At 38.3% G+C, this 15,377-nt stretch overlaps 2 protein-coding genes and 3 non-coding genes across 6 annotated transcripts; 1 reads left to right on the forward strand and 4 right to left on the reverse strand.

Annotated features, from left to right (window-relative positions):
• The first annotated feature begins 851 nt into the window (after positions 1-851).
• On the forward strand, positions 852-4,516 carry LOC103986207 (thioredoxin H4-1). Its single transcript, XM_009404140.3, has 6 exons — positions 852-979; positions 2,070-2,133; positions 2,816-2,935; positions 3,357-3,479; positions 3,951-4,140; positions 4,232-4,516. Exons 2-5 carry the CDS (start codon positions 2,113-2,115, stop codon positions 4,110-4,112), a joined length of 426 nt encoding a protein of 141 aa, XP_009402415.1. The 5' UTR covers positions 852-979; positions 2,070-2,112; the 3' UTR covers positions 4,113-4,140; positions 4,232-4,516.
• A 204-nt stretch (positions 4,517-4,720) lies between these two features.
• On the reverse strand, positions 4,721-9,660 carry LOC103986206 (serine/threonine-protein kinase AtPK2/AtPK19). 2 transcript variants are annotated; one of them, XM_009404139.3, is made up of 7 exons: positions 9,524-9,660; positions 7,192-8,125; positions 6,070-6,152; positions 5,863-5,983; positions 5,597-5,770; positions 5,399-5,506; positions 4,721-5,277 (listed from the first exon to the last, which is right to left on the reverse strand). In XM_009404139.3, the coding sequence occupies exons 2-7, from the start codon at positions 7,846-7,848 to the stop codon at positions 4,978-4,980; spliced, it is 1,443 nt and encodes a 480-aa protein (XP_009402414.2). In that variant the 5' UTR covers positions 7,849-8,125; positions 9,524-9,660; the 3' UTR covers positions 4,721-4,977. The 2 variants fall into 2 exon arrangements, with proteins under 2 accessions (XP_009402414.2, XP_065040999.1); XM_065184927.1 differs by lacking the exon at positions 9,524-9,660 and having other exon boundaries at positions 4,996-5,277; positions 5,392-5,506; positions 7,192-7,994.
• Positions 9,661-10,888: 1,228 nt separating this feature from the next.
• TRNAI-AAU (transfer RNA isoleucine (anticodon AAU)) lies at positions 10,889-10,962 on the reverse strand. Its single transcript has one exon. It is a non-coding gene; the product is annotated as a tRNA-Ile (tRNA).
• A 258-nt stretch (positions 10,963-11,220) lies between these two features.
• TRNAI-AAU (transfer RNA isoleucine (anticodon AAU)) lies at positions 11,221-11,294 on the reverse strand. The gene has a single exon. It is a non-coding gene; the product is annotated as a tRNA-Ile (tRNA).
• A 3,941-nt stretch (positions 11,295-15,235) lies between these two features.
• TRNAI-AAU (transfer RNA isoleucine (anticodon AAU)) lies at positions 15,236-15,309 on the reverse strand. The gene has a single exon. It is a non-coding gene; the product is annotated as a tRNA-Ile (tRNA).
• Between the last annotated feature and the right edge of the window lie 68 nt (positions 15,310-15,377).

A 15,377-nucleotide genomic window follows, 5' to 3' on the forward strand; every position in this document is an offset into this window, starting at 1 on the left:
ATCTTCGGTGCGATGGTCTTAGAAGCTTCTTCTTTGCCACTAGCGGGAGCAGAAACTGTTGTCCTGTTCGATTTCCTGCACTGAGTTGGATCGAAACGACAAGGATAGTACAGAAACTATCTCTGCATCGAGAGTGTTGTTATCTGCGAGTTGTTGTAAGTAAGATCAGCAGTGTTAATGTCGTCCTATGAAATGAATATCTATACCAAAAACAACAAAAAGCATAACTATCGGAAATAGTTCGCTCTAGTGTTCTTTCTGTTGGAAAATGATTTCAAGGCTAGCAGACAAGACCTGAATCTTTCTGATCATTGAAGACAAAACACAGGTAGCCAAAGTTCCAAAAGGAACATTTCTTGGGATAATCTTTCGAAAGGAACTTGGACAAGGGAATTGGAGCATGAAATAAAGCTGCTTTTTAGCTTGCATTATCCCATCTTGCAGAAACCATTCAGCGTGGTGGTCCAGCAAAATAAAGGACATGCATGTTCCTTCTCACCAGCTAATTCAAAATTATGGTCTTCAGCATGAAGCTTTGCCCTATCATTCGCGATGAAATATGGTCAAACAAAGATCTCCTTTTTGTCTACGGGAAAAAAAAAAGAAGCTTTGCTTCTATTTTAATTATTTATTAGCATAATAATTCAGAAGAACTGTGACAATGACCTGTACGTGGCATCTCTAAGCTCACGACACGTGTCATGTTTAATTGGCGGGTCGGTCCATCTCGTTCCATCGCATCGCGATCAAAAGAAGACCCATCGCATGTGGCCCGGTCCATCTAGTAAGATCGGATTGGGTTCGGCCCGGTCCATCGCGATAAAAGGAAGACCGACCGTAGACCAGGAGTCGTCTTCTTAAATCCGATCGAACCCATTGGGGGAAGTCGGCGGCCACCAAATCATCGCGGTTCCCGTCGGCGGCTACCGGTGATTCTCGTCCCGGGCACGATTCGACAACTTTGAACGGATCTTTTCAGGTGAGTTCCTGTGGCTCCAATTCGTCCCGCGAACTCTGGTTTTGTCGCCATACGAGGAGGACCTCACCTTGCTTCCCGTTTAAATCTGCCCATTCTTGGCATTGATTGCCGACTCTGAATCCATATTTTATGTCCAATAATTGCGTCTGTCGGTCTGGCTGCATCATGGATGGGAAGTTCTTTGCGAGTTCATGCTTTGCTCATCATCTTTTCTATCAGTGTATGATTCTGGAAACTATTAGGGAATTGGGTGGTTTGCGTGCGTAGTTTCGGCTCCGATGGCCCACTTCAAGGTTCCATGAGACCACAAGCTTTCATGGGTTCGCCGGTCGGGTGTCGAAGTCAAATAGCTGGAGATCAAGAGCGATACGGATTCAGTCAGAAGCTTTAGGTGCCTATTTTGTAGAGCTGAGGATTTGCTAGTGAGGAGAGAAAGCAAAGCAGCCATCTTTCACTTATGAATAAACGAAATTTAAATGAGAAGAAATATATGTTGAACAGTCTTCAAATAGGTCTCGGTATAAGAGGCACCTCATAGATACAACGCCTTGGAATAGAGAATCCAGGGTATTTTGTCTGTTCATGTTGGAGGAGAATGATCTTGGGTATGTGCCCCTTGGAAGACCCTTTCTTTTTGTATGCATATGAGCACCTTCAAGGCAAAAATTATATATCCATGAGAATTTAAAGATGAATGTATGAGTATAGGATGCTTTTACAGAATATATACAAAGAAGTCCTTTAATTTCGATGCTATAATGTGTTCGAGTAAATGATTCAACACTTTTTTAAGTGAATCCTCCTCTGGTAATATTAGTTCGATCTATTTTGGTAACATTTATTTAGGTTTTATCTCTTTTAACATGGGTTTCATCGTCGAATGAGCTCAAATCTCCGGTATACTTCTCGTAGTTATTCTACTGAGCTTCCAATTAAAATATCATCATTATTTGCAATTTGATTCCTTCCCATATTTTTGGACATGACTTACTTTTGATTAGAATTTAGTTTCTTTGGATCTGATTATACTTTTTGGTTCATGAATATAGCTTTTATTAATATGTCTTTGCTTTGATTTCTGTTTTCACAGCGGAAGCTGGTTATCTTGCTATTTGGACTCCAACTCTTAACTCATGGGGAACTGTTCAGGAAAAGTGAGAAGTTACCAATGGATGACATCAGCTCATGATGACTGTTTAGAATTTGTGGTTTAAGCAAATTATAATTTGTTGCTTGTTATTGCTGGTGCTTGGATTTCATGCTTTCCTTTTTAATTTACCAATTTTGAAAGCTTTTTTTTTTTGGCTTTATTTTCTACTTATTTGTGCTTTTCCAGATATGCTGTCTCTCAAAAACTAACAAAGTTTATGCATGCATCCAAGCATGGATTGCGTGTGTTAGTGAAATTAGGAAAAGGGTGGGTCTTGTGGTTAATGGAGAATTTATTTGTATTAGCAATAATGTTTTGAGTAGCTAAATTGCAGCTATAAAATCTCTGATCATGAGCTTTATCAAACACATATATGGTTACACATTTTTTAGGAAAATATTTGTGCACTTTCATGATTACATCTCCCACTCATATTGTCTGGATTCGGCATTGCTAGAGACTGAAAGTTCATGCGCTATCTGTTGACAACTAGAGGAATCTCCTGCCTTTTCTAAATAAACTTAAATGGTTCGATTATTTCACCTTATTGTGTAGAAACCTGATGGATTTATGAATATCTTTGTCATAACATCTGATATCGGATTAATTTATATTTCTCCATCATTTCCAACCTTTGGTCAGTGACTATTTGGTGACCTTTTATGCTGTCTTTCCATTTCCTTCAGAAAGGGGCAGGTAGTGATCTTGAAGAGGAGATAGACTTCAGAGGTGGAAATGTGCATGTAATTACTAGCAAAGAGAGCTGGGATCAAAAGATTTTGGAAGCAAACAAGGATGGCAAGATTGTAAGTGAACTAAGACAACCTCACTTATATTTGGACACTCATCACACCAAATATTGTTATAGAATTTACTTACATAGTCACATAATTTACTTACACAAGCATTCAATGTAACTTTGAGATCAACTCGAATTGCTCTCACCTTCATACTGTTTTTCAAATAGGTGCTTTTACGTACAGAATGTTATATTCAAAATTATATATATCAGTACTTTCAAAAGTAACTATGGAAATGTGATCATCTCACTTACATGTTGAGAGTGGTCAAGAAAAATAATGAAAGTGTTAGTAACTTGTTGAGACCAATAATCTTGCATTCACTCAGATATGTTTTCTAATGCATACACATTTAGCATCAGGTAGATATATGTCCTTATTCTATAATTGGACAAACTGGCATGAACTTTGATTTCTATTCCTACAGGTTGTAGCAAATTTCAGTGCATCTTGGTGTGGCCCATGCAGAATGATAGCACCTCTTTATAAGGAGCTGTCTCAGAAGTATCCTTCACTGATGTTTTTGACAATAGATGTTGATGAATTAATGGTAAGATCGACATTATCTTAATCTTGTCCATCGCAATTTTTTATGTCAATTATGCACTTACTATTGTTTAGGATGACTTTTCCTTGAAAGACCAATAGTTTTGTGCTTGTCTGAGTTTACTTATCCTAGTTCCTGCTTGTTAATTCGTCGTCATCCCTTCTCTCTATTTGTATGTGCACGTCATCCTTGAGCTTGCTTGAAGACATTCGCCGAAGTATCTCTTATTCAAGGCATCAAGTATTTTTTTCTTTCAATTATCTTTCGCATATAACCAAGTAGCGATGGAATAAAAGCGAAACAGTTTACCCCACATCTTGTATCGAAAAAGCAAATTAGTTTTTTCATTGTTCGTTTGGGTAGTAGGGTTTTCAAAATCAGTTTTTAAAGTTTGTGGGTCAACATTAGAGAAGTTCTGGGCCGACCATATTTGGCTTACGGTATACTTTTAAGCATGGGCTGTACATGTTTCAGGAATTTAGTTCGTCATGGGATATACGTGCAACTCCAACATTCTTATTCCTGAAAGATGGGCAGCAGTTGGATAAGCTGATTGGTGCTAATAGGCCTGAGCTGGAGAAGAAGATAATCATGATTGTGGATTCCTTAGTTCAGTGCTCCAAGGGCTCAAATTGATGATGAGAAGGCGTCGTACCATAATATGGTATGACCTAATCCTATTATCTTCTTTGAACACGTATTTTGCCGGTCATCATTTTCCTGTTCAATTTAAGTTGCTCTACTTGACGTGACAGGCAGTAGAAAAAATGGAGGTTCATGCGATATAGTCACTGTTTTCTCGAGAATTAAGTGATATTAAAGAAGCTGTAGTGATTTTATTCCATGTACATGCGTAGAATACAAAAGCCTATGTACTTATCTGGACATACATGTATACCTTGGCAGAATCCAGTCCAAAACTTGGGTGTTATGGTACTGGAAGATGGATAATTTATATCCGAGAGAGTGGAGTGTGCTTTGTATTATCAATGATGACATCACTGTGAAATGAAGAATTATTAGGAGTGATGTGTATACCAGCTCAGATTTCTAATGCTGTGGGTGAGAAGGCAAGGATGATGACATGTTATTGGTAAGTCTTTCATATACACACACCGGGGGAGCCATTTTAGCCCGTGTGTTAGTTGATGCAGGTCATCAGAAGGCATCAAAATCCATATACGTCTGTGTGTGTATATGAAAGACTTACCAATAACATGTCAAGGAGGGAGAAGCAACGGACGGACGCAGAATAAGCTTTGATATTAGTCATGTTACTGTGACCCACACCTTTGCCCACACAAACAAACACTGAAACAAAATGCATGAATAAATGAAAGCTAGCCAAACTGAGTGCACTCAGATCCTGAATGGTACAATTACGTGCACTCCCAACAGATAGAGATCCCCAGACGGGAATGTTGTGCATGCTGCAGTTAACAGCTAAGTCGGAATCTGTTCCGAAACAATCTTGCCATGAACACACCCGCCCGCCCTTCTGTCAGCTTAGAGGGCTGGGCTTCTGAAGGAAAGGAGCAGGCCTCACGTACGTGAACCCTGCAAAGTCGTTCTCTCCGGCGACCGGGCTTGCGACCGGCGAATCCAACACCGACATGCTCGTCCATCGCTCGTCGAAGTTGGCGATGCAGGTCTTTCCGGCAACATTAGGCCGGAAGCTAGGCAGGATTTCACGGGCCTCCAGTTTTCGCCAGTTGATCGATTTGAACCACTTATGGTTCTTTATCTCGTTGCTCCCACCAGGGCCACTCCCGAGCCGCTTGCTTGCTTCTTTCTGCAACAACTGGGGGGAAGGAACAAGGAACAACCTAAGAAATCTTTGATGGTCCTTCAAAGATTAGAAGTTTAACAGTGATCATGGAGGATGTTTGAGGCAAAGTGCAAGAGCATAGACTACTTCTTACGCCTTTCAGTAAGGAATGGGCTTCGCTGGACAAGTAAGCAGGCAGCTTTATCTTCTCCCTCATTATCTTCTGTTGCATTTTCTCTCTGTTACTACTGAAAAAAGGTGGCTGCGAATGTAACAAGTGTATTCTGACGTGAGACATTATACAAGGACAACATAGGAAGAATGAAGACTAGATTCGAACAGAGAGTCGGACCTTCCCAGTGAGCATCTCGAACAACAGGATTCCAACACTCCACCAATCAGCAGCTTTGTCATGGCCTTTTCCGAGAACGATTTCAGGAGCCATGTACTCGAGCGTCCCACAGAGGGAGTTTGATCTAGTATTTTCATCAAACTCTTTTGCCAGACCAAAGTCAGTTAACATGGCCTGAACGGAAAAAATTCATGTTGAGAAAAAACAGGAAGAAGGTGCAGATTGGGAAAATGGGAAAAAAAAAAGAGGAAGACAGATATGCTCACATGACCGTCTGCATCGAGGAGAATGTTCTCAGGCTTGAGGTCCCTGTGCATTATACCATTCGCATGAAGGTGGGAAACAGCAGATACTATTTCAGCTGCATACGTGCGAGCAAGATCCTCTCTGATAATGTAACCAAAAATTTAGGTTCTACTGTGATATGCTTCCAAGTATTGCTTGCAAGCGTTAGTTTGAGAAACATAAATTACCTGAACAAGCCATGGTTATAGAGCTGAAAAAATAGATGTCCTCCATTTATAAAATCGAGCACAAGATATAGGCGGTACTTTGTCTGCACAGTAGGATAAAGTATATAAAGGAGGATGAGTTTAGAAGGCCATGACAGAAACTCTCAGTTGGTAAATATCTTCATCAGAAATCGTTTATGATCAACAGGTCTTTCTAGTAACCAGAAGCTGATAGTGTTAAAAAAAAACCCTAGTATCAGTTAGTGTCCTACACACACATAACGGATCGTTCTTGTGCCTTTGTTGGTTACCATAATGATTGTTACAGATGCTGTAATACATACCCTAGATAAGTAAACAAAGATGATGCTTGTGCACATAATGCAAGAATATTCGAATAGCTAAGATTGGCTTCATAGTTACAAAGGCTATGTCATGAATTACAGTACTGGGAGTTGGCAAACAACAAGCTCCCATAAGTTTCCAAAGATTTGGCTTCACTGGTTGGACTTTCTAATATCCAATTTCATGTGTCATCTTACCATAAGTTTCTATTGCTCATTGTTTGAACAATCTTATGAATGGGTCCAAAAGAGCAGGTTGATCTTGTAGCCTTATATTTGGAGGTCGTTCATGGGGATACGAAACATGATTTTGTCATGATTGCACATCAAAATATACTGCTTAACTTCAAGCAGTTTGCTGCATATGAGGATGGCCTTAGTTGGACAATAGCTTGACCCTTATGCCTGAGCAACCCAATTCTTGAGGTGCTGTATCATGTCATTAACAGACTGCTTCAATATCAAAAAAAGGTAACATATTTTACAAGTTATGCAACTTATAACTTTGATGAGTGTATTACTTTCAAAATTTTAAAAATGAAAAGAAGTTCCACTTAATTTTCCCCTTAGATGTAGTAGCAATGGAATAAAATCCTGTATAAAAGGGTGAAACCAGTGCCTGAGGTTCCTACCAGTACAGGGTTTGGGGACAATCACTATACACATCAAATATTTTATAGTGCATAATATTCAGTATCCGGACATTAAAATTATAACAATAGAACAATGGTCAATATTCTATTCTAGCTCTCAGCACCTATGAATCAAAATTCAGAAACGATCAAGGAAAATTTCACACCTGGAATGAGTATCTTAGTTGGACGATGAAAGGGTGATCAACTTTTGTCAAAATATCTCGCTCAGCTTTCATGTATTCAGCATGGTTCTTTTCCATAATCTTATCCTTCCGCATAACCTTCATCGCATAGATTTCAGAAGTGCCTCTCTTTTTCACCTGAAAGACTTTTCCAAATGCACCTTTCCCAACTAGCTTCAAAACCTCAAAGTCTGAAAGCCCTATGACCTCACATTTTTCAGATATTGAATCATGCGTCTCCGTGAAAGAGGTGGATGACTCCAGATCACCAGTCACTTCAGACGCACACTCCAAAAGTTCCAATGAATTGTCAGTCTCATGTATTGTGAGTTTGCTGAGCTGCAAGGACTGACTAACTGGAGTTGAAGGCCCCACCAAAGAATGTGATCGCTTGTAAATGACCACTGGATCGTCATAAACTGTCTCATTTGGAACCGATTCAGGTGCCTGATTATCAGGATTCATAACATTCACGTTAACTGAGGTCTGAACAGGGCCAGGACCAAACACATCAGAGAAATCAAACTCCACGTTCTCAGATACCGCAACATCAGGGGGGCCTGTTGGAAGAAGTATCTCCATGTTTAAGTTCTTGCGACCGGTGATTTTGGTCACACTATTCATCTCAGAGGAAACCATATTTCAAAGTGCTAATCAGGTTTTAAATTTGGTGCAAGTCGCCGAAATTCCCGTCCCTGCTAAATCTGGCCTCCTCCGCAAGTCTCAAAGACAACCGATGATGAAGGATTCCTGACAATGGCCTTGAATAGCTGGAAGTCCACACGTACAACAGGAAATCCCAGGAACCCAGGGAGTAAGCACACCAAAAGACCAAAGTTGCTCTTGTTTCCCGATGTGCAGGAAACAGTAGATGCTACTGTGCTTCTTGAATTCATTAAGATTAAGTTGTCCAGAGCTGATTAACAGATTGAAAAAACCATGAGTTGTCAAGACAAAGAACAATCTGAGTTTGACCGAAAAGCATGCTTCTTACAGTGAACCATTCATTTGCTAGAACTACATAAATGAAGTTCCTCTTAGCAAGAAAATCAGATGCTGGACCAAGGTAATCAATTTCCAGGTAAGTGTTATTAGTGTAGACTAGAGGGAAAGTCAATTTTCAACTAAATTTGGACTGAAATTTCTCATAATTTTGAGATGATTGGAAGAGGCTTCCATCATTACTTTTGTTAACTATTTTAGGTAAATGTTTAAAGTCATGTTTTGTGTTGTATTAAGGTCTACGAGTCACGATTTGGGTATAATTTGATTAGATTTGAGCAACGAGAGTCTACGGGAGGCAATAAAGCATCAAACCTAATGAAAAATTTAGACAGAGTTGAAAGAAACCAACACCAAGGTGTCTTAAATAAAACTGAAGACCCCATTGATATAAAAGAGATGAATCAATAACTCAAATAATAAGCAGATAAAAAATCGATGATATCAAATTGTCATAATGTCTGACATGTCAGCCAATATCTACATTTACTTTATGTTGGCTCATTAAAAGAACCACCATAGCAATTGTGAGGCATTAAATAAACTCCAACTCTGGATTTGCACCAGAAAATGAACTTGAAATGGGTACAATAATAAATTCGAACAAGTGGTAATAGATCAGGTACCAAGAGAAGTAAGCAGAAACGTTAGATTTTATCGTGAAGACCTAAATTTCAATGACTTGTGAAATAAAAAGAGCCAAAAACTCACGAAAGGAAGCGGCACTCGTACGGTTCTGATACCTCCATCCGAAATTGAGAAAGAGGGAGGAGAATCCGTAGCCTAAACTTCCTCGTCAGGTGTTCCAAGTCCACTACAGGCAGATCGAAAGAACAAACGGAATATTTTCGACATATCTTAGGAAATCCTTTCCGACTGGCATGACAAACCCCCTCTTTTCCTAGATCAACACCAAGATCCCATGTTTTCTTTCTCTATATAACCGTTCCCAACCAAGATACCCAGTAGGAATCAAATTAAACAAGATCAAAACATCAGAAAACACATCGCATCATCCAGCTTCCTCCAACCCATCGACGGACCCCGAATTCAACCACAAGAAGCCCCAATAAAAGAAGAAAAGCTTCACAACAAAAAAGATCCGCACAAAGAAACAAGATTCCTTCACCGAATCCTCAGGAGATTGTGTGAAGGGAGCGGATCTGAGGGGGTCACCAAGAAAAGACCCAAGGATCTCGATCCGGCACAGAAACCCTAGCCCTAAGCGCAACAGATTACACCACAAGAAACAAGCAGCAGCGGGAGGAGGGAGGGGAGGGGGGGGGGGGGGGGGGGGAGCGAATTCCCATACCTTGCGAGGGCGAGCGACGATCGGGAGACGGGAAACCGCTGCGGGGCGATCGAGTGGCGGCCTCCGACGGTCACTTTATATTCCCCCATCTATAAAGAAAAGCCAATCAGGCGTTTCCGTGAACGAGCCGAGCTCCGAGACGACACGTGGCGCTCCCTGAATGGAACTGATGGTTGAGCGCGTGTGAACACGCGCAAATCCTGGCTTGCCCTTCAACGAAGCGGCGACGGGTAGCACTATGCGGACGCGCGCACGAAATAATCTATCCGGACCCACCCTTTATCCGTGGGACCAGGTCGAAGTTAAATCTAGTCCGTCCGTTGCCGATCCGTCCGCGCGGCGAGACGTCGTCGTGGTTCCACGCATAAGATTTCTATGGAAGCATTCGGATGGTGATGTGGATGGGGGCGGCTTGGGTTCCGTGGCCGAGCGCGGATTTAAGACGCCAAAGCAATTTTGATTGACGACGGCGGGTGGGAACAGCACGCCATCTTTGCGATGGATATGGCTTTATGGGGTGAGGGAAGGATATGTGCTTAGATATCCACTCGCGATTAGTTTTCTATTTTTTTTTTTTCTTTTAAGAAAATAAAAGAAAAGAAGGAATATTTTTATTATTCGAAAGCAACAACGATTTTTCAATTAAGCCTTTCTCTTTATAAACAGAATAAAAATGTGTCTATTATGTCGATGAATTGAATTGAATTGAATTTTCAGTGAATTGAATCGACTCGAGTCGTCGTGTTAGATCCGATCCGTTATACTATTTTGTCAATTCAGTAATCAAAAACATTGTAAAAAAATAATATCATATTTTTTTATTTTTTATTTTCATCGTATAGTGAACATAAATATTAAAAGACTTTTGTGAATATTTATATATAGGTTTAAGACAAGCGAAAAAATTTGTTTTGAAATATATATATATATATATATATATATATATAACAAAACAATAGATTTGAAAAAAAAACTATTATTAGTCATGCAGCATTAATCTATAAAGTAATTATTAGCTAAGAAACAACAATATAGCTACAAAATATATTTCTATGCAAATCGTGATATGGTAGTAAAAAAAAAAGAATTACGACTAAAAAATATATAAAACTACCAAAAAATAGAATCATTGCCTTATTCATATATAAGTAAATTAATCAACGTGATATCTATAACTATATTTGTATACAAATGGTGCAACGTCAAATAATCCTAACTATGAACATAATTACCAAAAATAAAAAAAAATACTAACTTATTCATATATTAAATAATTATATTTATTCTAAATATGTGTCTAATATTTTTTTAAATTATTCAAAAAAATAATTTTAAAAACTTACAAAAATATAACTTTCGTTTAATTGGCCCATGCAAGTTTCGAACCTGCGACCTTCGCGTTATTAGCACGACGCTCTAACCAACTGAGCTAATAGGCCAATACATTAATTTAATTAATTACATATAATTTATATAGAGAAAATATTTTCTAAAATTACAAATATTTTCTAAAATTACAAATATTTTCTAAAATTACAAATATTTTCTAAAATTACAAATATAGTTATTTGCATACAAATCGTGCATTCCTAAGTATGAACAGAATTACCAAAAAAAAAAAATACTATCTATCTTATTCATATGTAAAATAATTATATTTATTCTAAATACACGTTTAATATATATTTAATGTAAAATGGCCCATACAGGTTTCGAACCTGCGACTTTCGCGTTATTAACACGACGCTCTAACCAACTGAGCTAATAGACCTATACAATAATTTGATTAATTACAATAATATAAATACCATATATTTTCTAAAATTACAAATATTTTGTTCACCAATATGAACATTTACTAAGGTCATTGCATTTGCAATTATTTTCTTTCCTGCCTACAAAATAGAACCCATATTTTTCTGAAAGATTGTGTACTGATAAATGATTGATATTATCGATTACATGTAATACCAGCTTGCCTTTTTACTACTTCATCAAGTTTCATGCTGTTCTCTTGTAGATTCATGGAGTAAAAACCTTTGAAGGTGATAAGAAAAAAGATTAGATTCTATCATATTTTTTTTTCTGGTTATCCTTCAGATTATATCAACGATAAATCGTGTACAGTTTGGCACAAACCATCTCTTTCTATTCTCTTTATGTTTCTTCATCTCTAAAACATTAGTATATAACGATATATCAGTATTCATCGAAATGAGTTTGATACCCGAAACAACGATCCTTGATAATAAATATAAACGGAGCAAAAGAAATTGAGGTTAAGCGACTCAAGATCAATATAATGCAAATTATTTGAGTTCGGTTTTGGGAATATTTTACCATCATTGAATTATTAAACCTTTTATTTGGTTAGTCAAGAAGTTTATCATCAATGCGAAATTCAAAAACATTCCGATGCTCATCCTCATTAGCTCAATAGTTTCTTTATAGGGTTTGCGTGTTTAATTTATCCTAAAGAAAAACAAATATTGATTATTGTTGAAGATCACGATTCTCTACGAGAATACTTTGATCATAGATAAAAATCTATCAATCATGCATTTCATCATATTGAAATTGAAAATATATCTTATTTGGAGAAGGAAGATTGTAATCATCCAAATGCCTTAGTTTATGCACCATATGATTGTTATACTTTGTAATCTTTTTTATTTAATATTCAAAAATCTTAAATATAAAAAGAAATTTCCAATGATTGATATGTCTCAATTTATGGTATATTATATTTCATTATTTTCCTAAGTTTCCTTTTAACTCAATATGAAGATGTATCTTATTCCGAGAGAGAAAGGTTATAATGGTTGATATGTTTTGATTTATGAAAATTTATTGTTTCTTATTTTCATAAGTTGCCTTTGTATTCTTGTACTCGAGGTCTATAATAAGTGAAACAAAAATTAACTATATACTATAAAAATTTATTTATTTTTTTTCAAATTATACGAATTCATTCCATCGGTTTTTATGTCGAGCTAAAGTAAATCGGTTAGCAATATCTTTCTTTTTTATATTATTTCTTGTCTTTTTTATATTATTTCTTGTCCTTTACCTTCAACATATTATAAGTTTGGTATCTCATGATTTAAAGATTTGTCGGAGGAGATGTTGATTAGAAGAATAGAGCATAATCTATTTCATATATATCATTGTACATGGATTGATGTAGAACATCCCAATGTTCCTATTCACCGATGCCATAAATGTGGCACCAATATCCAAGGCAAGATTTGTTGCCGATCTCGTTCATTAGAAACCATATATTTAAAAGTGAATTATGATTCTTTTATCCCTCCTCTCTGCAGGATAAAAATATTATCTTAGGATCATTGGAGAACAAATCAAAGAGTTTGTGGTTCCTTTGACGCTCGATCATCATCTTCTATGAATCAAATGACTAAAGTGCAAAATGATTCTGATCGTAAACATCGAGCTGAAGAGAGGGAGAAGTTCTCAAGATTTCGTCGTCACCAAGGTAATGAAAGCTTCAACTCGATAGAGGGAGGACGAGACTCTACGAGATCTTTCGAGAGAGGGAGCACTTCACAATCAACCTCCACATATTCTAATCCCCATTTTAGCGATGCCCCTTCGAGGGATGACAGGTGCACTGTTCTTCCTCCTCGTAAACGTACGGAACTGTCTCGAAGGACCTTTCGACGTAGAAAGTTTCAGGATTCCATAGACACCATCGAACGTAAAGGAGAAGGGGTAAGCAAGATGAGTACAGGAGAACAGGTTCACGTCGATGACAAGTTTGTTTCGAATACGATCGAGTTATCTATGGTAAACACAAGGCGTGAAATGGGAGATTTGCCTCTTGATTCAGAAGACATTCACTCGTCGGAGCCCAAAAATAATGAGTCTGTAGAGTCTCTTTCGAGTGATGCAGAGTTCCTCGATACATCCAAGCACATCCAAATGGAGATACCGAACACATCCATTGGTGGTTTCATACACACGATATTTTCATCTTTCATGAATCGAAGGTCTGTTTGCGAAACGAAAGATGAAGTGCAGGATGTAACATCTCCAAACAATTGCTGTGAGAAAGGAAATGAAGAACGTTCCGTCGAAGAGCAAGGCATAGTGTCAGGGAGTCTTGTGCCTACCGTTGAAAGAAGTGGCATACACATCCCGAGTGAGAGAGGACGAGACTCTGCAGAATCTTCTGAGGCGCATGGAACTGACAAAGGTTATCGTGGTGTCAACATTTCACGATCAACCACCACAAATTTTAATGCCTGTGATGGTAGTGTCTCTTCCACCGATGATGGTTGCAGTGTTCTTCCACCTCATATGCGCATGGAGCTATCTCGAAGAACTTTCCAACTTGCTCCTCATAAACGTACGGAATTGTCTCGAAGAACTTTTCGACGAGGAAAGCCTCAGGATTCAGTAGACAGGTTTCTTCCAAATTCAAATGAGTCATCCGCGATAGACACAAGTCAACTAATGCGAGGTAGCTCTGTTGACTTTGAAGATTCAAAAAATGAAGAGCTTGGAATGTCTCTTTCCGGTGATGCAGAGTCTCTCAAGAGCTCAACCGATGATCAAATGGAAATGAGTAAGGTTAGTGAATCGAGGGAGGAAATCGACGAAATGTACGATAAATCTGACGAACGCGAGGGAAGATTTCCCCTCAGAGAAGAGAAGCCTACTCCACAGCTTGATCTAAACTGCACTCGATTCCCCTCTATCAAAGCAAGGCGTCGACTAATGCGAGATAGCTCTGTTGACTTTGAAGACTACTACTCGATGCAGAATTGGTTGGATTCAAAAAATGAAGAGATTGCAATGCCTCTTTCCGGTGATGCAGAGTCTCTCGAGAGCTCAACCGATGATCAAACGGAAATGATGAGTAAGGTTAATCAATCGAGAGAGGAAATCGACGAAATGCACGATAAATCTGATGATCGCGAGGGAAGATTTCACCTCATAGAAGACAAGCTTGCTCCACAGCTTGATCTAGACTGCACTCGATTCCCCTCTCTCAAGGCTTCAAAGAAAGGATAAGCGAAAATTAAAACATTTATTTTATTTTTTTACTTTAATAGAAAGTGATTCTTTTGATGTCACCACTCACAATCATACGTTGGAGGAAGGGCTTATAATATAATGAATGCTGCGTTCCTTAGTCAAGTTGCCCTAATACTGTCACCTTTTATAGGAGACTCATGACTCATTCCATGTTACGTGCATGGCATTCACACGTCTCCCGTTAGCCAGCATGCTTCATGTCGTCACTTAAGTCACAACTTATGCTGCTGTCATCGATAGCTATACTGTTCCTCGTAGGAATAGATTACTGCTGTAATTGACCGTACTAATTGAGCTAATAAGGATGCGAAGCAGCGAGAGAATCGTACAGACACAGCATGATTCGATGTATTCAGCAAGTGGTCAATTCAGCCAAGCAAAGAAATAGAGATGGAGTAAGATGGGTGAGATCAGGATGATGCACTCACTGATTAGCCTCGATCTCGAAGCAGGAGTAATATATAGTGATCTCCTGCCAGCAGCCGGATGATGGAGACGAAGGCCATGGAATGAATGAATGAATGGGGCTTACCTGCATTGGAAGGCAATATGGCAGCAGCTCTACGTTAGCTGTCCGCCAGCAATATAACTACACATCAATATAACTACAAACGTTATTTAATAAAAACATATTAAATTATATTTAATATGAAATGGCCCATGCAGGTTTCGAACCTGCGACCTTCGCGTTATTAGCACGACGCTCTAACCAACTGAGCTAATAGGCCGATTTATTAATTGTTAAATAATATTATAAATAAATAATAGTATTATTTGAAATTACAAATATACTGGA

Source organism: Musa acuminata, chromosome BXJ1-5 (genome assembly GCF_036884655.1).
Source record: "Musa acuminata AAA Group cultivar baxijiao chromosome BXJ1-5, Cavendish_Baxijiao_AAA, whole genome shotgun sequence".
NCBI classification, from domain to species: Eukaryota; Viridiplantae; Streptophyta; class Magnoliopsida; order Zingiberales; family Musaceae; genus Musa; species Musa acuminata.